Source organism: Colossoma macropomum, unplaced genomic scaffold, assembly GCF_904425465.1.
Source record: "Colossoma macropomum unplaced genomic scaffold, Colossoma_macropomum, whole genome shotgun sequence".
In the NCBI taxonomy this organism is placed as follows: Eukaryota; Metazoa; Chordata; class Actinopteri; order Characiformes; family Serrasalmidae; genus Colossoma; species Colossoma macropomum.
In genome coordinates, this window is record NW_023494792.1 from 59,073,464 (window position 1) to 59,098,544 (window position 25,081).

A 25,081-nucleotide genomic window follows, 5' to 3' on the forward strand; every position below is an offset into this window, starting at 1 on the left:
ATTGATATTAATATGACGTTTTATTTCTGCAAATAATCAGCAATATTTTTAATTTATTATAATTACATTTCAATAAATGTCTATATTATAACTAATTTTTGTGGTTAAACAAAACGATAGGGATATTATAACAACCCTTATATCATAATCAACAAAAAATTTGACTCAAAATCGTGCATATGTGTGGATATAGTCTTGATATTTTCCTGACTATCAGTACAAGTGATAATTTGTTAAAGACCATTTGTAAACAAAGGCCGAGTTACAACAGGCTGGAGGTGGAGATGTTTAGGTCTCAATTCAAAATTAACATTATGCCGATGAAGATGACAACGGTAGATAATTTACTCCCATCCTTGGAAGACACGTCCGTCACAAGTTTTGAAATTTTGAGTTCTCTTTGAATTCCCTTTCAACACACTTGCAATCATCAGTCTCATTTGCTCAGTGAAGGGGTCAGAAACACAAGCCACATTATAAAATGTTCTACTGCACATTGCATGCAATTACACATTTCCACCAGAGAGGTCTCCAAATCCATAAAACTTACATACTGTAGATTTAATAGACAATTTTAATGTTTTCTCCATTTTTACCTGATAACCAAATGAAGCAGAGGTTAAAAAAACATGTTTTTCTTTCCAGTGTCTTTTCCTGTGTAAAGCAATTTGAGATATTATAACTAAAATGAAAAGTGCTGTATAAATAAGGGATTATTATTATTATTATTATTATTATTATTATATCAATTAGTTGCCTTACAATATTTGACCCCTGCAGAACTTGAGAGTACCACTGACGTACTGGGCCCAGGTTTCACCTCGTATAAGATCAAAGATCTGCAGTATGGAAGAACTTACATCTTCACCATTCGGCCGCTCTATAGAGAGGTGGAGGGCCCCGTCACAACCATCACCAAAAGGATATGTATGAGCTAATTCTTACTATGTTATACTTTAAGAAGAAGCTTGTTAATCTGTGCTATTATCTGTAGAATATGTGCTACGTAGATACACTGGAATCTGTGTAATTCTGTTACAGTGGGGGCTTCTCGTCTCATTCCTGTCCAAACTGCCACGCTGGGCCCTGTTCCAGCCCACACCATCACTACATCTCACAGTGGTACAGCTAAGAAGCCTGCTGGAAAAGAAACTAGCAAGTCCACCACCACTACTCTGAAGCCTGGTGCCAAACCTGACACGACCATCACTAAAACGGCACAAGCTTTAACCCTGCTGACCACCACAGTGAACGACCAAAGCACTCTCTCTGTAGAGACTCCTCCACCAGGGCCAGGTATGCTTATACTGGGAGATCTTCAGTGGTCAGTTAATAGAAAAAGACACAACCTACAGTAGCCTAATGTTGCTGCTGGGACAAAATGTCATATCTCCATTTTTTGACATAATTTAAAATGGCCAGCTGCCCTTTGTGCTGTGTCAAATGAACTAATAGAAATCACCCAGAAATTACTTGGAATAAATAATTTCTCCATTTAAAAGTTAAGAACATGGTTTCCATTTTGGAGATATGAGGTTTTGTTTCCGACAGCACCTCTATATTGATTTAATACAGAGATGTTATAAAGGAGGAGAGAGGTCACTGGCTGAAATATGAATGGGAAAACTCATAATGCTCAGCACAACGTCTGTTTATGGGGGAAAGTCCCGTCTTTCAATAAGCTGAGCCAGTCAGCTTTCTCTATAAGCCACAAGCAGGAAGGGCTGCCCCTCGTTGTAGAGATATGCACATGTGCAGGAGCCAGAACGAGCTAAAAAATCACATTTTTTAATCACATGCTATTTGAGCCAAACATAACAAACTATTTATGCAGTTTTTGTCTGAATTTAGCAGTGATGGAAACGTTAAAGTGGCTGTTTTATAAGTCTTTTCCCATTCAAAGGAGCCTGGTCTGGTATGGCTAGAAATAACTGCCTGTGGGTGATGCAAAGGTGGCTGTTGAGTGGACAGATTTTTCTAATGACTTTCTCTGCATTCTTTTATATTAACTATTGACAGCTGTACATAATTATAGTAAAAATTGTATTCAATTAATGGAAAATGAATGTAGGGTGCAACTCAAAATTTACATTTATGCAAATGATATTTTTTGTATACATGTGAAAGGTCACACTACTATACAAAATATATATCACAGGAAAAGTGAATTTTTTTATTAAAAATTGAGATAATGGTTATTGTTTGTGATTGTAATGTCCGACTACTTTTCTTTAGCTTTAACAACAGATTTCAATTCAGTAGCGCAATGTAGGAAAATCAGTGTTTTTTAGCGATTATAAACACCCAAACTCCAACATAAATTCATTATTTTTGCCATCATTCTGTAAAGCTAGTCCAATCTCACAACTGTGGTTAAGACAAAGCACATTTTGTGGGCAGAACATGGATGGGAAAAGCTGTGTATATATAGATTCTGGTTCATGTGTTCTTGTTCATCAGAAACCTTTGATGTAGCGGTCATTCTTTGGCTGAAGCTCAGGCAGATGCATTATTTCTCAGGACTTTTTTAGTGTTCTGTTCAGAGAGCCGTGAGCAACGGGTGCTTAAAGATGATCATTTTGCAGATTTTGTAAATGTGACATAGATAAATTCTGCATTTCTTCACAGTGGTAGTGATAAGAACCAGCGGTCGCCATGACTACAACACAGATGTAGCCATTTTATTTACTATCCAAAACCACCAGTGAACCTACATGAGTCCTCTGAGGTTTAGATGGAATATTGATGATGGTAAAATAGTGATAAATCTGATTTTTTTTCTATTTTGCTTTGCATGTACTTCTCCCAAATGAATGTATTCTAAAAATATAGAATTTTTAATATAGACCAAACCCTTCTCAAAACAATATGCTCGTAACTATTTTACATAATAACTGTCTGAGAGGTTTTAGAGGCATTAAACTCTTCAGACGTCTGGTTCCTATCACCACCACTGTGAACAATTCTGACTTGGTAAGTTTCTCCAGAACAGAGCGTTTCACACCAAACCACTCTGAATGACTTTGTTTACATCTTAACCATTTAATTATGCAGAAATTTACAAAATCATTGTAATTCCCCTGTAATTATTACTGAAATTCACTCATTCTGTCTCTAATTAACTGTTAAGAAGCTGGGCTACTGGTATTTTTACCCAAATGTACTGTATTGATTTTAACACTGTATGATCTGAACATTGAGCAGAACAGTGTAGGGTGTACAGTACATCAGCAGCCCTGAGATGCTTGTTATTAAAGTGTGGACTGTACGTCTGTCTCAGTGTGTGGCAGGATGAAAGCAGATATTGTTTTTCTGGTGGACGAGTCCTGGAGCATCGGCACCAATAACTTTGGCAAGCTGAAAGACTTCCTGTTTAGGATTGTGACTTATTTCCCATCAGTTGGACCTCAGGGCACACAGGTATGAGAATGACACTACATAACTGAAATCTATAGCCTTGCTATTTTCTATCAGCATATCTCCAGACACATGTAAACCTTTTAAAAGTTTGAGATTTTTTCAGGCAAAAAATTGTGAGGCACAATGAGTTTTTGCGTTTACGTCATTCTTTGTTTGTGACATGAGTCCACCTTCACTGATCAGAGCAGCAAGTATGCTTCTGATTTTGGCTACTCAACTGTCTTGGACCCATATTTATCAAGCATCTCAGAGTATAACACTGATCTTAGATCAAGGTCCATATTCATAAGGGTACCTACAGAGCAGGAATGCTGATCTAGGATCTGTTTTTGTCAGTAAATAAGAGAGGAATCAGGCCTTAGATCAGCACTTCTCCTGAGTACGAATATCAGCCCAGTTCACATATAAGGTTTCTCATCAGTTGATGTAACTGGTAACATTTTACTGTGGCTCATTTTAATGAGGCTGCATGACAAGTACATAAACCTTTCATGACAGCTGACATAAAGCTACATACATTTTTATAAAGGCTTATTTTGATAAGCAGCAGTTCTCATAAATTTGGTGTGTCAGACACATAATGTTGATTATGATACACAATTTGACAAGTGAGGCTGCAAAACCAAACAAAAAAGAAGCAGCACTGCTAAATTGTAGTTATACTGTGAAGGTTTTGATATCGACACTCTGGTATGTTTTCTCTGCCCCTTAAAGTGAAGGTTATACACTGATCAGGCATCACATTATGACCACCTCCTTGTTTCTGCGCTCATTGTCCATTTTATCAGCTCCACTTACTATATAGGTGCACTTTGTAGTTCTACAGTTACAGACTGTAGTCCATCTGTTTCTCTGATACTTTGTTAGCCCCCTTTTACCCTGTTCTTCAGTGGTCAGGACCCCCATGGACCCTCACAGAGCAGGTACTGTTTGGGTGGTGGATCATTCTCAGCACTGCAGTAACACTGATGTGGTGGTGGTGTGTTAGTGTGTGTTGTGGTGGTACGAGTGGATCAGACACAGCAGTGCTGCTGGAGCTAAACACTGTGTCCACTCACTGTCCACTCCATTGGACACTCCTACCTTGTCAGTCCACCTTGTAGATGTAAAGTCAGAGACGATAGCTCATCTGCTGCTGCACAGTTTGTGTTGGTCATCCTCTAGTCCTTCATCAGTGGTCACAGGACGCTGCCCACAGGACGCTGTTGGCTGGATATTTTTGGTTGGTGGACTATTCTCAGTCCAGCAGTGACACTGAGGTGTTTAAAAACTCCAGCAGCACTGCTGTGTCTGATCCACTCAGACCAGCGCAACACACACTAACAGACCACCACCACGTCAGTGTTACTGCAGTGCTGAGAATGATCCACCACCCAAATAGTACCTGCTCTGTAAGGGTCCATGGGGGTCCTCGAAATGCTGCTACATGGAGTCCCAACTTTCCTTCCTCTCTTTTTCTCAATTTTCTCTCACTGCCTTACAGATGAAGGCTGATCCAGGTGGTCATACTGGCCAATAATCAAGTGGTAATAGCATCTGCTGCATGCATTGGTCTTGACTTTGTTTCTTCACTGGTGTGTTTCTCTTTTGCTCAGATAGCTGTGGTTCACTACAGTGATCAGCCCAGGATAGAATTCAACCTGAACACCCACAAAGACCGCAGCTCTGTGCTGAGAGCTCTTCGACAAGTCCGCTATGGAGGAGGGAACACCAAAACAGGTGCACACACACACAAGTCTGTTCATATGAAGCTGGATAACGATTAAAAGAAGCTTCAAGGATCTGAATGTTGTTTGTGCGCGCAGGTCGAGGGATCAGCTATGTGCTGAGGGAGCTGTTTCAGGAGTCTCTGGGAATGAGGCAGAATGTTCCTCACGTGTTGGTGCTGGTGACAGATGGGAGAGCCCAGGACGATGTGGAGCCGCCCTCCAGGATAGCACATATTCTGGGTCAGAATCAGCTTCTCTGCTGTACACCTTCATCTCCCTCTCTCTTGTAGACTTTAAAGGAAAAATCTGACGACAATCAGATGTTTATGATCCTCCACTCACACTCGAGTGGCTGATAAACCAACATAGGTTTATATCTCGTTTCTAAATCAGTTATCATGACGCTAATTACAGGTTTGAATTATGACACAATGCCTCAAATGTGGTTGTTTATTTTGAATTTCCCAACTAATTACTGAAGTAGTGGATCTTCTAACAAAGTGTGGTCCATAAAAACTGGACAATAACACAAATCTTGTTGTTTTGGCACACTGGAATTTAAAATCCCAGGGAAAATTTGAAAAAACAAGATGGAAATATAATAAAACATAGCTTAAACATCACTCATCAGACTCATCATCACTCATCATCTATTTGATGGTCCTAATATTCTGATGAGCATGATTGACAGCCTTCAGTCCAGCCTGCAGCACCACTGAAGCAGAACTAAATATAACAGTGTGAGCAGGGAGAAATGAGTGAAACAAGCCCACTAAAAACATCCAACTTTTATACGGTGAAGTCTTAAAGAAAGTTCTTAATGATGTCACTGCTGGATGTGCATCCAGGGAATGCAGGTATGGCTGGAGAGAGATACCATTGGGGAACACAGGTCTATTAAAAGTGTGTGGGTGGGAGGAGTCACATTAGCTTTGTGATTGGTGAGGATACTGCTTACACATGCATTACCCAAGATTCAGGCCCAATCCCATTTCTTATTTTTACCCCTACCCCTTGTTTTCGAGTGCCACCTTGCCCGTCGGAACTGAGTTACAAGGAGTAGTGGTTGAAATCTTCCCTCTGAAATGGGACCCTCAGATAAAAAAGAGCATCACTTCATTAACAGCTACCAGCGCTGCTCTGTAGGCGACCCTGCCAGTCTGCAGTGACAGCAGAGGAGGGTAAAGTTCAGCTCCTCACTGCTGGGCTTTAGTTACATTTAGGGCTTTATATGCCTTCAAAGGGGGGGACAATTATTTATTGTCACCCACCCCTAATTCTTCAGTGATAAAAGGCTGAAGTCAGATATTTGTTAGCTTCTCATTTGAATTTTTCTGTTCCACCTTAAATGGTGCAGCAGTTCTGGTGCCTGAGGTGCCAGAATGTAACTGCTGCACCATTTAAGGTGGAATGGGAAATTTAGCTAGCTAACTACGGAGATATCAGCAAACTGCTAGCGATTTTTCATGCTGGTGTGTTTGGAGTGTGTCTCTAAAAAACATCCGTTTGGAGGGCCATATGGCACTAACACTTTGCCCTACCCCTCTATCTCAACAACAATCGGGACACCCTACCCCTAGACGTCAACACAGAGGGGTAAGGGCTAAGTGGTAGGAGTAATGGGTAAAATGGGATTGGGCCTAAGACCACCTAATTTACACTGAAAGACATTGGACATTGAAAAAGGTCAGTTGTACATGTGTATTGGGAGCCCATAAGAGCAACCTACTTTTAGGCTCCTTTTGGCTTTTTAGAGAATTAATTACTATGAGAAGGATAGTGTCAGCTTTAATATGAGGACACATTACATTTGCATTGACTAAATCAAATAAGAATCACAGCTGTTTTTATATATAGACTCACATTCCAGTGACCCATAAATAATTGGACTGAATTCACAAAAGGCCCACACACTAATCAGAAAAACTTACATAGCTATATCAACACAGATCTTTAGTAGAAAGGAATAAAGCTCATGCACTGAAGAAAGTCTACTGTGACTGAAATATGTTCTCTGTTTTTCTACATTATGTCTATTAAAGATCTCAAACTATTTTTACGTTTTTTTTTTTTATTAGTGTCTAAATTAAATCCAGGGTGATTTTATATACCCTACTGACTTACAAAACAATAGTTTGAACTGCTTTTTCTTAGTTGCAGTGAGTTTGCACTGGTCTACCATAAGTAATTGGACAATTGGTCGCTCATGCCACGCTTAAAATGTCTAGAGATGAATTTGATTCCTAATTATTTCAAATCTAATGTGCTGGAGCACAAATTTGTAGTGTGTACTCATTGCATCTACTTCTCTCTTCCTCTGCTGCTTGGTTTGGGTTGTTATTGGGCCTGTAAGATATAGGTTTTCCAAAATTCACAGCAAAAGTAATTGCACAGTGCGCTGATACAACAGGCTGAGGAAAGAGCTTTTCGTGTGCTTTAGGTGTGAGTGTACTGGCCATTGGAGTAGCACATGCTGACATTGATGAACTAAGGAAAATCGCCTCGCCAAAGACCTACAAGAACATTTTCTTCGCTACTGACTTCAGTGACTTCCCCTCCGTCGAGAGAGAGTTTATCCGCAGTCTCTGCAGTGAGGCTTTGCTCTCGGAGTTCAAACAGCACGAAGAGGTAAATGTAATTATTCAAATTTGTTCTCTATTATTTGCAGATTTGCAAACAGATTTTGTTTGCAGTACAGCTGGTACCTTTAACACCAGTGTGACCTAGATAATCATTTATCTTTTAGGAAGTGTAACTTGTATTGTGAAGTATTCTTGACATTGCAACTCTTCCAGTGTTCCAGTGTGTAGATGGTACGCAGCAGAACTTTTTAAACAATATATATATATATATATATATATATATATATATATATATATATATATAATATTGCTGTTGCTGGAACAAAACTTCGTATCTTCAAATTGATAACTTTAAAGGGGAAGGAAAAAACATTCATTACTTTCAATGTAAGTCAATGGAACCAGACTTTTTTCCAAGTCATTTTTGGGCATTTCCTTTGGTCCATTCATCATGAAATTTATACACAATCGAAAAGGCAACAGGCATTTTCAAATTCTGACAAAAACTAAAAAACGCCATAAATTGAGATACGAGGTTTTGTCCCAACAGCAGCACTATAAATGTAATTGTATATGTCTGTGTTTCTGCCCTGCCCTGTGACCCAGAAGGATAAGCGGTTTAGAAATTGTGTGTGTGTGACAATTTTAAAATAATGACAATTTTTAATTTATTTTATTTCATATGTATAACACTGTGTGTATTATATGTATTTGAATACACTAGCCACCAAAATCTATTTTTAAATGTTTTAGTCAACATTTTCATCATTTTGAGAAAAACAAGATATAAAAATATTAAATTATAAGTAATATAGTCTATAATTTTTTTTCAAGTTAGTTGACGTCACCACTTTTGAAATACATGGCCCTCTGGATATTTTTAATATAAATTATTGTTTATGCTGTATAGCCTTCTTCAGCATTTTATAATCTGCTACAGCTCTGCTCATCATTCTGGACTCATCTACAGTTTCCTCATTTTGTTCACAGATTCCTAATGATTGAACCTTGTAAACCAGCTCAGGACTGGCACTTCATTAAATACATATTCTCTATATATATATTCACAGTATGTGTGTGCCCTCGGGTTGTTTTGATTCAGGTTTCTGACTGAGACCTAGAGGACTTATGACACAATATGAGCTGTCCAACAGAAATAGTCCTGTAGTTTTGATGTCTTATGACAGAGAAGGCTGACTGATCAATAGGGGGTCAGACAGAGTTCTGGATAATTATCTCAAGTTGATAAATAGGACCACACATATTTAACCCTTGTGTGGTGTTCAGGTCTGTGGGACTCATTTTCAATGTTTACCAAAAGAAAAAATTATGTGATTTATTATTATTTCAACCACAGCTTTTTTGGCCTTTGCTCATTTTCTGTGAAGAACATATAAAATAACCCATTTTCAGTGTCTTCACTCTGTTCACCCCCCACACATTTATATTACACATGCGGTGTTGGGTGAACCCACGGGGAGTAAAAGTGTGGAGGTGCTGTGTCCTTCACTCTGTTCTCCTCCTACATGGCCTGCTGTTAGTGTGTGTGTGTCTGCGTGTGTATGTGTTTGTATATATGTGTGTGTGTGTGTGAGGATGGACAACATGGACAGGCTGCTGACTGGCTACAGCTGCTAAAGGAGAACCCTACGCTGGACACTTGTGATATTTTAAACATCTGGTATTTTTACATAAATTGTTATGGCTGTATTGATTTAAAAACAATAATGTGGGTCCAGCAGACCACTGAGTAACAAACACATCAACACCACACAAGGGTTAAGGATCCTGTTCTGATCAATCCGATCTGCAGGGTGTGAGCAAAGAGAGACTCTGACTACTTTCTTCAGGCTGGTTAGTTGCATGAAGGGACATTTTAAGAGAAATAGTATACCAGTGGATATTTAGTATGTGTGCTTATTGTCTCAGTTCCTTAAGTGTCTTTTCACTGTTCCTTCTTCAAAACTTGTAGAATGCCAACATGTAAGCGCTTTTATTGTGAAGTGGAAATGTCCAGGAGTGGCAACAGCTTAGCTGCAAAGTGGTAGGCCACACAAACTCACAGAACAGGACCGCTAAGTTCTGTGGTGCATAAAAATCATCTGCTCTACAAACTACAAACTGCCCCTTGAAGCAATGTGAGCACTAGAACTGTTCATCAAGAGCTTTATGGATTAGGTTTCCGTGGCCGAGCAGCCACATGCAGGCCTAAGATCATCATGCGCTATGCCAAGCGTCTGCTGGAATGGTGTAAAACCACGCCTCCACTGGACCCTGGGATACTGGAAACATGTTCTCTGGAGTGATGAAACACACTGCACTATCTGGTAGTCTGTTTGGTGGTTGCCAGGTGAACGATACATACTGGAATACATAGTGCCAACAGTAAAGTTAGGTGGAGGAGGGATGGCTGGGCTTTTTTACAGGGTTTGGGTTACTTAATTTCATTCAATGGAAATCTTAATGCTACAGCCAGGGGTTAAATTGTGCCGACATGCACCAGAGAAGAGCTTTGGCACAAGAGATTCCTGATTCTTGTGAGACTCTTGTGAACAGCAAACAAAGTAAGCTTAAGTAAGTGAGGTACTGTAATTTGATGGGAATGTGAACTGTTTCCAATCCAGTCTTCTTCTTCAGTAGTTAAATCGGTAACACTTTCTATGAATGTCACATATGTAAGCATCTATAAACACATGGCTTTATAAACATGATTATAAACATTTATGAAAATGAATTACACTTTATAGCCATGTTTATTATGCATTATGAATTGTTAATATAATGCATTATAAATAGTGTTAATAACATGTTATACTGTCAGTGCCAAAGAAGTCAGTCCCAGCTTGGAGAGCGTAAAGTAAAGACAAATACCAAGCTAACGGTGGTGTACATTACCTTTCCCACATTGGGTAAAACACTGATGCAGCACTAGTTTAAACTCTGACATTTGAAGCCTGTAATGTGCTTTACTGTGTTTGTTTTAGTGTTTCAGTAAATCCTTCAGTAAATACTTCAACTTGAAGCCTCACTCTGAGCACTGGAGGAGGCTTTAGTACAGTACGCTTCACTTTACTTAGAGCGGACAAATACGACTTATGAGCTCTTATAATTTGTTATGAACAGTACTTATAATGCATTATGTTAACAATTCATAATGCATAAGTATGGCTATAACATGTAATGCATTTTTACAAATATTTATAGCCATGTTTATAATGCCTTATGAATGCATTATAACATGTTATGAATGTGTTGATAGATGCTTACAAAGGTGACATTCATAGAAAGTGTTACCGTTAAATCCATTGAAATATTTGATGTGATAAATCACAATGACAGATTTAAGTAGCTTGTCCTCCTTGCAGGGGCGCTTTAACCTGCTGGGCTCTGGGGCTACAGGTGGTCTTGGGCCCTACAGGTCTACACGACGTTCAAAAGCTTAAAACCTTTGTTTTTAATGAAGGTGCACACACCACCGCTGTCACTCAGTGACTCCAGCACTTAAAGAACTTAAACCCAGAACTAGAGCACTAAAAGCCACAGTCGGTCAGGGTTGGAAATTTGTGTTGAGAAGGCAGGTCATTCTCAAACGAAGCTGAAGTTCGGATTTTCCCGTTGCACCTTAAAACGTGCCACAGTAGCATTCCGGTACCTGTATCTGCTGCACCACGTAAGGTGGAACTGATTTGCTGAGTTTGGTGTGGAAAATTTTGAATGGCCTGCTCAGAGTCCTGACCTCAACCACATCCAACACCTTTGGGAAGAATTGGAACGCCTCTCCTTGTTGGCCAGTTTGTGGCTGAATGGAAGTGCTTTCTCACAGCCAGCTGAGGACGCTGTAATAGCAGCAAAAGGGGACAAACTCCATATTAATGCCCATAATTCTAGAATGAAATGTTCAACAAGAACATTCAGATATGATGTTCAGGTGTCCACATACTTTTGGCCTTGTAGAAAGAGGTGTACCTCTTCTGTAACGACTTTTATTTGTAAATCCAAACATACAGTTTGTTAGTTTAATATACTGAATGGTACTTGAACTGAACATTGTAGGTACGAATACTCACTGCAGCTCAGACAGCACCTGTGTTTATGCTCCTTTATTTATTTATCTATTTTTTTTTTTTTTGTAGTCTGCCCAGCTGGACACACCCACAGGTGACCCAGAGGCTCTTCCCAAACCTGAGGGTCCCTGTCCAATCCAGTGCAAGGTAAAACCCTTGTGAAAGAAAAAAGCCTGTTTTACTCTTTAAACACACGTTATGACAACTTAAGTGTATTACATTTTAATGAAGGTATTATTAAATATGTATTATATGCATTTTTTTGCTTCTGAGTGCATTTTTGAACAACTTAAGTTAAACTTAATTAGATATACATATGTAATTTGGGAACTGGGAATATATTCTACATATACTATTGGATGTGCTGGTACACTTAAGTGATCTAAAATGCACTTAAGTGCATTTTAAAATTTGATTTCAGTATAACATAGTATATTTAAATACATTCAACAAATGAAATGTATGTAAGTGTTTTTTTGTAAAAATTAATTATGCACTTAAATATATTATTGGGAATAACACAATTTATAAATATCTGAATTATGTTTAATTTGAAAGTAATGATAACATAATGTTGAAATACATCTTCTATACTCAGAAATACCACACTTAACTGCATTTAATTACACTTAAATACACATTAGAATAGATTTTAAAAGTAAAAGGGCGTACTGATACACATATTTGGTAGTTATCTTGCAATGGCCATATAAACATTACGTTAGATATATATATAAAAACATATATAACATTTAAAATGTGTTACTTTTCATGGTGGAAAGATACATGCAGGGTATACATGCAATATACTTTATGAAAAATACAGAAACGTGTACTTTAGATGTACTTCCATAATCAATCAGTCAATCAATCAATCAATCAACCTTTATTTAAACTGAGAGAGACCCTCATTTACAGTGTAGCTGAGCCAATACAGAGATCAGGAATTAAGAAGTTAAATAGTAAAAACATAACAAAGGTTAACCATTAAGTCTACAACAATGTAATAAAGTAAATAAGTTAAAAAGTAAAATAAGGTAAAATAAAGGTAATAAAAATATAATTATTGAATAAATAAAGAAATAAAAGATGTTAAACATCACTTAAAAAAACATAACCTTAAAAAATCTAACTTTACTGTTCTTCATGTAGTTAATGTATACTACTGATGTACTTAAGTATGCTTCTTTTTCTCACCCTTCACCTCCATAATGTCCTAAAACAAACGTTTTAACCCATTATTTGTTCTCTATTCCTTTACAGGGCCAAAAAGGAGAGAAGGTTAGTTCACTGTTGTTTCTTATTTAATTTATTTTAACGTATGTAATGTGATTAAACTTGTACTGAAGCGCTGCCCTCATCTCTCACTCACAGGGGGACGGCTTTGGACACGGTGGACTGGTACGTTAGGCAAGAGCTGCTGTTTTGTAGTGATTTTCTTATTCATTCCTGTATCCATCTGTGTTTCTTGACCGAGCATTTTAAAAATTAATTGCGAGCTCATGTTCGCAGCGCCCGAAGCTCGGCGGTGATGCCTTCGATCCATTCACCTTAAAGATCAAAGGGGAGAAAGGAGAGAGGGTGAGTACACAGTGTGCCAAACCTCATCATCTTCGGCTTTAGTAGATTAATCTGCTTTCAGACTTGATCCGTCCTGTTAATTGCGAGAATGCTTTCGCATCTTCCTTGTTATTTGAGCTGATTAAAAGATTTAGAACAGTTATCACTGCCAGAGATGTTCTTTGCATGCGGTTCCGTTCGTACTCCCCTGTTCTCTGTTTGAAATGGAGGCACATGAAAGTTGCTGTCTTATCAAAGTGACTGTCTGTCAGAATATCAACGTGACGGTGCTGGTAATGAGCCCTGGTTTCCTGTATTTGTTTGTTTTTACTTTGTAAAGACATGTCCAATCGCTCTTGATATCATCTGTTGTGGATAGAATAAAGGCTGAGAGTAGGAAAACCTGACCGCACAAGAGGGCCAAAAGTATGTGGACACCTGACCCTCACACCCACACCAGCCGACCACTTCGTTAAGTCCATCTCCTTGTATCTACACATTTTTATCCATTTTATCAGCTCCACTGACCATATAGGTGCACTTTGTAGTTCTACAGTTACAGACCACAATACATCTGTTTCTCTGCATACTTTGTTACCCTGTTCTTCAATGGTCAGGACCCCCACAGGACCCCCACAGAGTAGGTATTCTTTGGGTGGTGAGTCATTCTCAGCACTGCAGTAACACTGACGTGGTGGTGGTGTGTTAGTGTGTGTTGTGCTGGTACGAGTGGATCAGACACAGCAGTGCCGAGTTTTTAAACACTGTGTCCACTCACTGTCCACTCTATTAGACACTCCTACCTTGTCAGTCCACCTTGTAAATGTAAAGTCAGAGACGATAGCTCATCTGCTGCTGCACGGTTTGTGTTGGTCATCCTCTAGTCCTTCATCGGCAGTCACAGGACGCTGCACACTGGGAATGATCCACCACCCATAGAGTACCTGCTCTGTGAGGGTCCATGGGGGTCCTGACCACTGAAGAACAGGGTAACAAGCTATACAGAGAAACAGATGAACTACACTCTGTAACTATAGAACTACAAAGTGCTCCTATATGGTCAGTGGAGCTGATAAAATGGACAATGTAGATCCAAGGTAGGTGTGCTTAATGAAGTGGCCAGCTGGTCAGTCTGACATAACCATAATTTACCTATAAGACCACTCTGTTTGTTTTATTTAATATTTTGTTATTATTTTTTCATTGAAATAGTTATATGACAGATTATGTCTCACTGCCATACAGAGCTGTTTGAGTTGTTTCCATTTACAAAGGCTGTAGCCTTTTCTGGTCAGTTCTCTCTAAGAGGGCTTTCTTCTTAAAAGTGCTCTCATCTCCTCCTCGGTGCAGCTCTTCCTCTCCACCAGGCTGTTTGTGTTTGTTTGTAAGATGCATGTGTAAATAAATAAAAAAATGTGGTAACACTTTACTGTGGGGTATAGTTCAGAAGGCTACATGACAAATACATAAGCATGTCATGACAATTGATATAAACCTACATAACTGTTTATAATTGCTCATACCAACAGGCATCATCTGTTATAAAGACTACTTTAGCTAACTTAGATCAAAACTGGCAAATATAAACATTACAGTGAATTATGCCTGTTGGAATTAACATTAATAAACATTTATGTAGGAGTTATGTCAGGTGTCATGAAAAGCTTATGTAGGGGTCTTACCTACATATGTCCTATTTTGGTACGCTGTTATGTTTTTCCTGATTCTGTGGAGTCTTGCCATCACTGATGCCATCAGCGGTCTTTGTTTTGTTTCTGAAATACAGTACAATGTCTTTCAATATTTCTTAAGGGGCTTCCTGGGACGGACGGCATACCAGGGTTACCAGGGCGACCGGGTCGAACTGGACCTCCTGGTTCTGCTGGACTAAGGGTAAAGACACCGCCGTTTTCCAAAAGGAATCTATAATTTCGTACAATTCTGCACTTTCTTCTATAAAATTATCTTTGATCATTTTCTGACATAGTATTAATTATACCATAGGGTCCTCCTGGTGTCGGCGGGGAAATGGTGAGTGTCTCACTTGCTCTGTTCATGAAAAATGTCCATCGTGATATTCAGGAGTGAAAAACTGAGAGAAACTGTACTTAAGTGAAAGGGTACTTTGAAGGTCTAAATAAAAATATAAGTAAAAAGTATGTTTTTCTTTGAGAAACATAAAGGAACATTAGATTTGAATAATATTTAAGTTCAAATCGTCCCAAATAGTGCTTAAGTACAGTAACTAAACGAAGTAAATAGGAAATCTCATGTTCTTTATGTATTAGTGAGGAAAGCTCTGGTTCACTGAGGGTCTCTGATCCAGCTGAGCATTATGCTCGATGATAGGAGGGGAAGGTGAAACATGATATTATTGGGGAACATTTGGTTAATATATAGAACTATTTTAGAGCTTTGAAGGCACATTGTGACGCCTTTTAAATGTTATGATGAGTCACGCTTAATATGACCAGGAACACGATTAAACTAACAAGGTCAAAAAGGTCAGTTTTGATTTCAGGCTGACATCAGTTGCCCACCCTGATGATATTTTAAGCAAAACAAGATGCTTTTGTGCTGCTCTATCTAGAACCTTCATTTGTTCATGATGGTATGAAGCATGGCCCAGTTTTATTCATTCTCTTCTTATGGAGGAATCTTGAAAGGTGCAATTAGTAAGTGAGGTGTGATGAGGATGTGGGTGGGAGGTTTAATCAAGAGCAGTAATTAATTCAATAATAGTTCACTGGTTTTAATACAAATGTGCTGCCTGTTTCAGGCCTCATAGATATATATTTTTAAACTTTTTCACAGGGGCCGCCTGGCATTCCCGGACAAAAAGGCCAGCGGGGGGAGAGAGTGAGTACATTTGTTCAGACACCAGGATGTTGTTCTAGATGTTACTGTATAGTTTAACTTACTACAGCAAGACATTCAGACTAAAAAGTACCAAAAAATTCAACTCAGGTTGAATTAAGAAGGTAGAATTCTTACGATCATGACGAGCTTGTTGCTCACACTGCTCTATTAGAGCTTCAGTTGGGGAAAAATGGAGCACTTGTTAAAGTGAAAGTGGTGATACTTCGTTTTGATTGGCCGTTTTTAGATTAAATAGACACCAAACAGACTCTCAGTAACATCAACAACATTATCATCATCAATGATGTAGCAGCAGTGAATACATTCAGTAGATTCTCAAGAGAGTTTTAATTAACTGTGTAAATAAAATGTGTTTATAATTTGCTGAATTCAGGTGTTTTTCACTTTATTTGGTGTCCAAGTTCAGATCTGTAGATGTTTAACCCGAAAAGTGACTGAACAGGTAACAGGTTTAATACAGACCATCAACATCCTCAACAGGCTGTTACACACACACTGACACCATCCTGTACCTGGAGCTTCACTGGATTAGGTTTTGGTTAAGGTTTGGGTTAGGATTAGGTTTTGGGTTGAGATTAAGGATTAGGGTTAGGGTTGAGTTTTGGGTAAGGTTGGTAAGGTTGGGTTATAAACAGAACATCTCCAAGATATTTACTTCAGTGTATTCAGACGTTTCACTACTGCTACGTCACTGAAATGTTGTTGATGTGTTGCTGATAATCTGGAAAGAGTTTATTAATCATATAGAAAGAGCCACTCCAAATTAAGTGCTACCGTGAAAGTTAACGATATCTTATCCCTTCTTGAAGGGAGAGCCTGGATATTCACTTGGAGGTATGGAAGCTCTTCCTGGACGTAAAGGAGAACCAGGATCTAATGTAAGTCTTGTTGTCATGGTAGTTTATATGAAACTATTTCTTGCATCTATGATGATTATAACATACAGTTCCTTTAAAGTTTGTGTGCACTCCAGTTGCCTTAGGCTGCCAACATTTTACAGTTTCACATTGTTCTGTTTTTGTTTACAGGGTCCCCAAGGGGCTCCTGGGTTACCTGGAGTCGCAGGGCCTCCAGGGCTCCCTGGGCAGCCTGGAGCAGCTGGCTCTCCTGGCGTTTCTATAAAGGTAAAAGACTTTAGGTTTGGATAAATTTATCTTAAAGTCTTAGAAGTAGGGATGCACTGATATGGGAATTGTTGAGCTGATGCCGATGTCCGATATTTTCATGTATGATGCCAATTTCAATACAATAACGTTTATAGAATGGACTAAACTTGAATTAGCATTACAGAAAAATATAATATGTATTCATGTAGGAAATACACTATATGTCCAAAAGTTTGTGGCCACCCCTTCTTATTAGTGAATTCAGCTGCATTAAGGTACATCCACTGCTGACACAGGAGTTCAAATGCACACAAAGCTTGTATAATCTCCATAGAGGAGTATTGCCAGTAGAATAGGACACGCTTGAGCAGATACACATGAGCCTACGTGTCAGCTAGAGGGGTATACAGTCCCCTGCATTATTGGGCTTTGAGCAGAGGAGCTGCATTCTCTGAAGTGATGGAGCTCCATACAATATCTTCAGGAGGAGTTGGAGTAATCCAACTTCAGTAGTTGACCTCACTAATGCTCTTGTGGCTGAATGCAATCAAATCACTACAGCAGTGTTCCAACATTTAGTGCAATGCCTTCCCAGAAGAGTAGAGACAGTTACTGTAGCAAAGGGGGAACAAAGATATTTTTAATACTCTTGATTTTGGAAGAAACATTGGATGAGCAGGTGTCCACAAACTTTTGGCCATATAGTGTACATAAAATGAATAATATGCAGACATTGCCTAAACATTCTGCTTTTCCAGAGTACAATAAACATGTCATCAAATATTGGTTTAAAATATTTAAATATTGGTCAAATCTAAGTATCTGTTCAATGCTGTTACATACAGTACTGTGCAAGTCTAAGGTGATTTATTTGTAATTATGTCTGTATGTTTTATTTTAGCCATTTCCATCCAACACCTGTTTTATCTAATCAGTTAAATTAAATCAGGTGCTGCTGATGGACTTGAACAAATCCATGTGATGGCTGGAGTAAAGCGAGAAGGAACCAAAGCTTTCTTCTTCTAACTGTATTCATCTAACCTACATTTCGCTGTTGTCGGAAGAAAACCTCGTATCTCCAAAATGGTAACTTTACAGGAGAAGGAAAAAACCTACCTCACTTTTAATGTAAATCAATGGAACCAGACTTTTTCCCAAGTCATTTTGGGTCATTTCTTTTGGTCCATTCATCATAAAATTTACACACAATGTAAAGGACAACAGGCATTTTCAAATTATCTTAAAAACTGAAAAATGACAAAAATGGAGATATGAGGTTCTCTTCCGACAGCAGCGATATTCAAGTGTTTCATGAATATGTGGACGTGTTTATGTTTACTATTTATTCTAATGTTATGTTACATTTTACATGCAAACAGACTCTTATTGCCCAGATAAATGTTTTTAACCATTTTTTGTGACTTTTGCACAATACATGCTACGTACAATACATGATAATACACAATACATGTATTTTTCCAAGTCATTTTAGAGCATTTCTGTTGGTTCATTTGTCATGAGATTTTCACGCATCGTGACAGGCAGCTGGTGTTTTCACATTATGTAAACAAAAACAAAAAACAACAAAAATAGATATTTTAGCAGCTGTCTGCTGATACTGATATGAATCCAATGTCATCGTGCATCCCTGTTTTGAATTAATTAATAAAGCGAATAGCCACTGATTCGCTTTATGCAAATGAAGTCATGGCTGCTGTCGCCTCAAAGCTTTTATACATTCACTTTTAGTTAAATTATGTATTTAATCCTCACACTGAAGCAGTTCTGTGAACTGTTTGACTTAACTGTTCACTACCAGTCAGAACTTTGAAAACACCTGTTTGATGTCTGATTGTTCATGATTATCTACATTTTAATTAGTACAACATGTCTACAATGAATGATATATAATTAGAAAATAATTACGATACAGTAAATATCTATGTTTAAATGAATATGTAATCATAGTGGAATAATATTAATTAATAAATCAATAAATTAAGCCTGAAATGACTACAAGGTATAAAAACAATAGACTAAGTATAAAAGTGTCAGATGGTCTCTGAGTTAACTAGCATGTGACCTAATTAACCTTTTTGTGAACAGTTATTGGCAATAGGTGGGAATCCCCGCTATAAATACAGCACAGACGGTAAAGTGAAGCGAAGTGAAGTGAAGTCCATAATTACTTTACAAAGGTCAGTCCTTAAGACAAATTGGAAGCAGTGTCTGTAACTGCTGTGGCTGATCAGGAAATCCATTCTACTGACGTCCATTCAGGTGAAGGAGTTAAGGGAAAGTCAAGGGCTCAAACTCAGGCTAATGGTCTCCAGACCTGAACCCTGTGGGCCTTTTGTTTCATGAGCCAGACAGAAGAGTTAAAGACAAAGACATTTCCAAGTTAGCTGCTTCTCTGGAAAGAGTTGTAAAGACATTTCAGGTGATTTCCTTCTGAAACTTGTCTAATGGACGCCTATCGTTTGTGGAATGGATCCCTCAAATACGCAGCTGTTTTTAAGAACCTCAGATTTAGACAGTTTTCAGTTTTCTTGAACGTTGCTTTGATGCTTCTTGTATTTTGTATTTTATTCCAGTAAATGTACCAAACATTTTAACTAGAACTGTTCTTTCCTTTTTTTGTGGATACAGTTGTACGCAAAAGTTAAAACCCTTTTAAGTAAAAATAAGTTAACTCATCCTCTACAGAGAACATATTTTAAAAAGTAAATAAATGTATTCATATATAAATGTATCTTTTCTGCAGATTTTAGTGCACAATTTCTATTTCTTTGCTGAGTTTAACATATTAGGAAAAAAAATAAAAAATTAAATGTGCCATAACTTTTTCACAGATCTCATTTAATGTCCTTTTTTTCCATTTTTCTTTGTTTAATTCAGTAAATAAACATTAAATGTGCAGAAGTGTGTTCTCTGTAGATTGTGTTTTAATGTATTTTCACTCAGGAAATCAACAAGACATGACATTTGAACTTAATTTCTGTGAAAATTGTGATTTTATGTTTAAAACTGTTTGATTGAGAATTCTGGTTCTGTTATTTTACAGGGTGAGACTGGAGAGCCTGGGCTTAGAGTGAGTTGCCTCTTTTTCCCATCAATTTAATGTAAACTAACATTTGGTTGATGTGGTTTATTTTAAATTAGATGTCTTTGGTTTTTGCAGGGTCCACGTGGAAAACCAGGACCTAAAGGAGAAAAAGGGGAAGATGGACAAACTGTTAGTCCTTACATCGATTCTCAGACCACAACAGACATTCCATAGCTTTTTCACACATATATATATATATATATATATATGTAGTCATATCCAAAGCATCACTGACACGACTTCTGCAGGCCTTGTAAATGATTCTTTATTGTACTGCGTAACACCAATATTTAATCTCGTACCGTGCCAAAATATTAGTACCTCAGAATCTGTTACCTTGGTGAAAACAAAGCCCATATAGAAGAGATGCACACTGTGCCTTTGCTCCATGTTGGTTCGTGCACTGTCTGTGACCAGAGATCAATGAAGGACAATCTCAGATCTACACTCTCAGGTCATCCCCAAAGCTATGTTTCCATCAACTTTCAGTTAAAAATCCAAGCAAAAAATGAAAATCTGTTAAAAAAATGTTTGCGATTTATGCTTCTCCACCAAAATTTGGACATCATCTCCTGCAAATGACTGTTATTGATAAAGAAAGAAGTTGTTTTTCGGTTATTTCCATCGTTAATTGTCAGGCACAAGGCAATACCTTCGGCTGTGGTCTTTCTGGGTCATCTCTCTCTGTAAGGGATGAAAAGTGGCAGTGTTTCCATAAAAGCACTTTTGTCTCCTCCTCAGTGCAGCTCTACCTCTCCACCATGCTGTTTCCAGTGAGAGGCTTGTGAGAAAAATCTCTCATACGACCCTAAATCTATGCATAAATGCATTATTTTCCCCCCAAAAAGTTTCCAGTGTAGGTTTTCATGACATGTCAGGTATCGACAAACAGTCTATCTGCTGAAGTTGAACAGAATAGTCAACATTCATAAAATATTACTGACGATTTCCATTTCCATAACTTATTGACAAACTTTTTTGTAGCATTAAAGGTGCAGTGTGTAAGGTTTGGGGGGATCTATTTAGCAGAAATGGAAAATAGGATACAAAACCATGGTTTCCTTAGTGTATAATCACCTGTAACTTCAAATCGCTGTGTTTTCATTAGCTTAGAATGAGCTCTTCATATCTACATAGTAAGTGGGTCCTCTTCCAACAGACTCACTGTGGTGCTGCCATGTTTCTACAGTAGCCCAGAACAGACAATCTGAACACTGGCTCTAGAGATGCCCTTCATGTTTTTATGTTGAAGCGCCAGCTTGAATTCAGTGATGCCATAGCTCCAGTTGTAAGACATAGAAAGAAGAAGAATCAGTTTCTGCTGCTGGTGCTGGTTGACCATTTTATTATGTAAGAAGTTTGAGAACTTGAGAACTTCAAATTTTGACAAATGGAGGATCAGAAGAAAAATTAAGGAAGGGTGAATCCTCATTGTCAAAGAAGCGAAAACATAAAGCAAACAAGGATAAACACCGGCGTTGCCTTTCCCAGATGGAAATCGCTGATGAAAGACAAATGACAGGTAATTTGGCGTACCAATCTAACAGACGGCCACCATAGGTTCTACTACATGCTTGAAAAGGGAGGGGTGAGGGAGGGGTATTCAGTTGGTTGCAATCTGCGGTCTTACCACTAGATGCCACTAAATCTAACACACTGTACCTTTAAAACATTTTTTAAAAAAAATCTATGGATGGAAATGTAACTATAGTAAATTGTTAATCCTCTTCTTGAAGCTATGCAAATCTCACACAATGTAGAGGAGGCAGTGTGTAGCCTTTGCCTTGCAGTGGTAGAAAACTGATAGGCTAGATTATTTCAAAGAACGGATGCATCTTAAATAATTTTGTATTAAATAAGAAGCAAAATGCATAAAAATATTTTAAACACTGAAGTGGTTCTACATTGTTTTTGCTCAATTTACATTTCCACATGAATAAAATACTCACATCTCACGTTTGGTAGTAATAACCCTTAAAGTAACATATTTCATTATTGTGGAAATGATATGCACATTTAAATCAAGGAGATTTAATGCATCACTTTTTTCAGTGTATTTTCCCTTTAATTTAACGTATTACTGTTTTTTGTGACAAGGGTCAAGCAGGCTTACCTGGACCAATAGGAGTGGATGGAACCCCTGGACTGCCTGGTCAGAAAGGAGAAAAAGTGGGTACAATTGAAATAGAGTAGTTCTACCACCACAACACAGCACACAAACCAAAATAAAGGGACGAAGGAAGGGACAGTTATATTAATAACCTGTGCTTTCTCTTCATACACATCTGTGGTCCACTGTTAATCTTCTCTGAGAACCTGTGCAGTAGATCTCTGTACAATTAGGTTGTTAATTAGGCAGTTAGAATCAAACACTCTGAAATCAAACACAGGCTGAGTGTTCTTTGATGTGATGCAGGGGGAAGAGGGAGTTGGAATTCCAGGTGTCCAGGGTTTACATGGACCTCCTGGAGAAAAGGTACTGTGTACATTTATCAAAGGTGCAAACTTTCTCACAAATTTAACACCTGTAATATCTCAGAATAGGTTTTTGTCCATCTCAGCGTTTTTCAGAAGTATCCTCGTATTTTCTATTTCTGCTTTTAAACTTGTTGAATATTTGCTGATATTGATTTTCTCCTCTTTCAGGGAAATATGGGACTTTCAGGTCCTGTTGGTCCAAAGGTAACTCTTCAGTCCACCAAATCTGTGCCGTATATTGGACTGAATCTTCCTTTGAAGGGATGTATATCTCAAAGTCACAGTTTTCTCATTCGTTTACAGGGTGAGCAAGGAATTCAAGGAGTGCTAGGACCTGTTGGACCCAGAGTATGTTGGACTCTTTGGTATATAGATATATTTAAGGAACAGAACCCGAGAGGGAGTGTGGTCACAGTAGATCATCACAGCCATGATGTTATTTCACGATAACACTCTCCTCAAGTGTTCCATTGCTTTTATACAACAGTTAAATTAATAAAGTAATAAATTAAAAAACTGGTCCGTGAACGCGGCATTTAATATGTTTGCAGTTCCCTCCGCTGAATTATAGTGCCTTAACAACCAGCTTGTTGCTACGTCAGAGTAACGAGCTCCGCCCACTCGCTGCACAGCCAGTAGTTCGTTCTCCTGCTCCACACAGACCAACTGACAGTTTGGGAATTTAGTGTAGTCTCATCTTCAGAGTCTGACCAAATCGGCTGTCGGTCAAATGTGATCTTAAAAGTGTCCGTTTTCTGTTTGTGGCAAAGTAAGAAGTGAAAATGTTCAAATGGCTTGAGCGTCTCCTACAGCTGTCAAAGTCATTGCTTAGCAACGGCATCTCGGCGGAGTGATACAGTGTTTGTTAGAACGCTTCTCAACCCGATCAGCTTGTGTGGCCGAACTAACTGTTGTATAAATGTAAATATTTCCTTTATTTTCAATCAAATTGATGCAAATAGTGTTATTATTATGATAATTCAAAGCTTTGAATGCTTTCTTGCTTTTCTTTGCTTTCTTGCTCGACTAAACAGTCATAAGCCAAGATGATGCCATATATTGACTGCAGCATTTAATCAGTGTGCACATGGTGATGCTTTCTTAAATGTTTGTTTGATTTGTGCTCAGGGGAAAAGGGGTTTGAAAGGGGAGCAAGGAGACAAGGTAAGATTCTGCCTAACTCTGTAAACACAAAAATTCCACACCCAGTGTTCAAAGATCATATGCATTTCTGCATGAGATCATTGTCGTTTGGAAGAGAGATGAATTCAATGTATTCATTGTAAACCACACTTTCTGTTCAGTAAGCCAGGACATGTGAAGGTCTGTTACTGCTAGAATGAAGTTTTTGACATACTAATGTAGTGATTTCCATAATTTAGAGTTTTTTCACTGCTGTAACACACTTGTTTTAGTTCATCAGATACACTGTGTGGCCAAAATTATTTTGTAATGAGTGTATTTGGCTAAAATGCAGCAGTTCCCATAGATAAACACTGGCAGTAGAGTGTGTCATACTGAACTCAGACGGTCAGATTTGTGGCCTACTAGAGCTGCCCTGGTGAACTGTAAGTGCTGAAATTACGAAGTGGAAACAAGGAGCAACTAGCTTGGAGCTGTCGAGTGCTGAAATGTGTAGCACATAAATTTCACCTGTGCTCAATTACAACACTCACTAGAGAGTTCCAGACTGCCTCTGGAAGCAACATCAACACAGGAACTGTGAATGGAAATGATTCCCTGTAGCCTTGTTTCCAAACTCTATCGTAAAGGCTCCCCACAAACGTGGAAGTTGCTACAGCAGCAAAACGGGGACCAGCTCTACATTAATGTTCAGGTTTTTGAATGAGGTGTTCAACAAACACATACTGATATGATGATCTGTTGTTTATATCTACTATGTAGATATAGATATATCTATTTTGGCCCTTTAATGTAAATATCAAGGTTGAATGAAGTTGGAACAGGAAAAGAATTGGAACAGGAAAAAGAGTTGGAACAGGAAAAATGTAAAATTCTGCACTAGAGGAAGGAATTGTGAATAGTACAGAAGCGACAGGTGTTGGTATCTGTCACCATCAAGAAAGTGCTTTTGAGCTCTGCATTTAAAAATGACATTTCAGACACTCGGCAAGCGAATAAGGTCTTGGTCAAATCAGTGAAAATAGTACTGTTT

The 25,081-nt window shown here is 38.3% G+C and overlaps 1 protein-coding gene across 5 annotated transcripts in view; it reads left to right on the forward strand.

Moving 5' to 3' along the window:
• col7a1l (collagen type VII alpha 1-like) overlaps positions 1-25,081 on the forward strand; it is a 161,684-nt gene that overhangs the window by 64,723 nt on the left and 71,880 nt on the right. For all 5 annotated transcript variants that reach the window (XM_036577680.1, XM_036577679.1, XM_036577678.1 and 2 more), the window contains 22 exons: positions 781-927; positions 1,042-1,296; positions 3,281-3,420; positions 5,016-5,139; positions 5,226-5,369; positions 7,570-7,757; positions 11,845-11,922; positions 13,039-13,056; positions 13,150-13,176; positions 13,288-13,356; positions 15,148-15,228; positions 15,340-15,366; positions 16,150-16,194; positions 17,025-17,093; positions 17,244-17,339; positions 20,386-20,412; positions 20,503-20,556; positions 22,525-22,596; positions 22,844-22,903; positions 23,074-23,109; positions 23,209-23,253; positions 24,034-24,069. In XM_036577680.1, the coding sequence (XP_036433573.1) occupies positions 781-927; positions 1,042-1,296; positions 3,281-3,420; positions 5,016-5,139; positions 5,226-5,369; positions 7,570-7,757; positions 11,845-11,922; positions 13,039-13,056; positions 13,150-13,176; positions 13,288-13,356; positions 15,148-15,228; positions 15,340-15,366; positions 16,150-16,194; positions 17,025-17,093; positions 17,244-17,339; positions 20,386-20,412; positions 20,503-20,556; positions 22,525-22,596; positions 22,844-22,903; positions 23,074-23,109; positions 23,209-23,253; positions 24,034-24,069 (1,838 nt within the window). The remainder of the gene's footprint in view (positions 1-780; positions 928-1,041; positions 1,297-3,280; positions 3,421-5,015; positions 5,140-5,225; positions 5,370-7,569; positions 7,758-11,844; positions 11,923-13,038; positions 13,057-13,149; positions 13,177-13,287; positions 13,357-15,147; positions 15,229-15,339; positions 15,367-16,149; positions 16,195-17,024; positions 17,094-17,243; positions 17,340-20,385; positions 20,413-20,502; positions 20,557-22,524; positions 22,597-22,843; positions 22,904-23,073; positions 23,110-23,208; positions 23,254-24,033; positions 24,070-25,081) is intronic.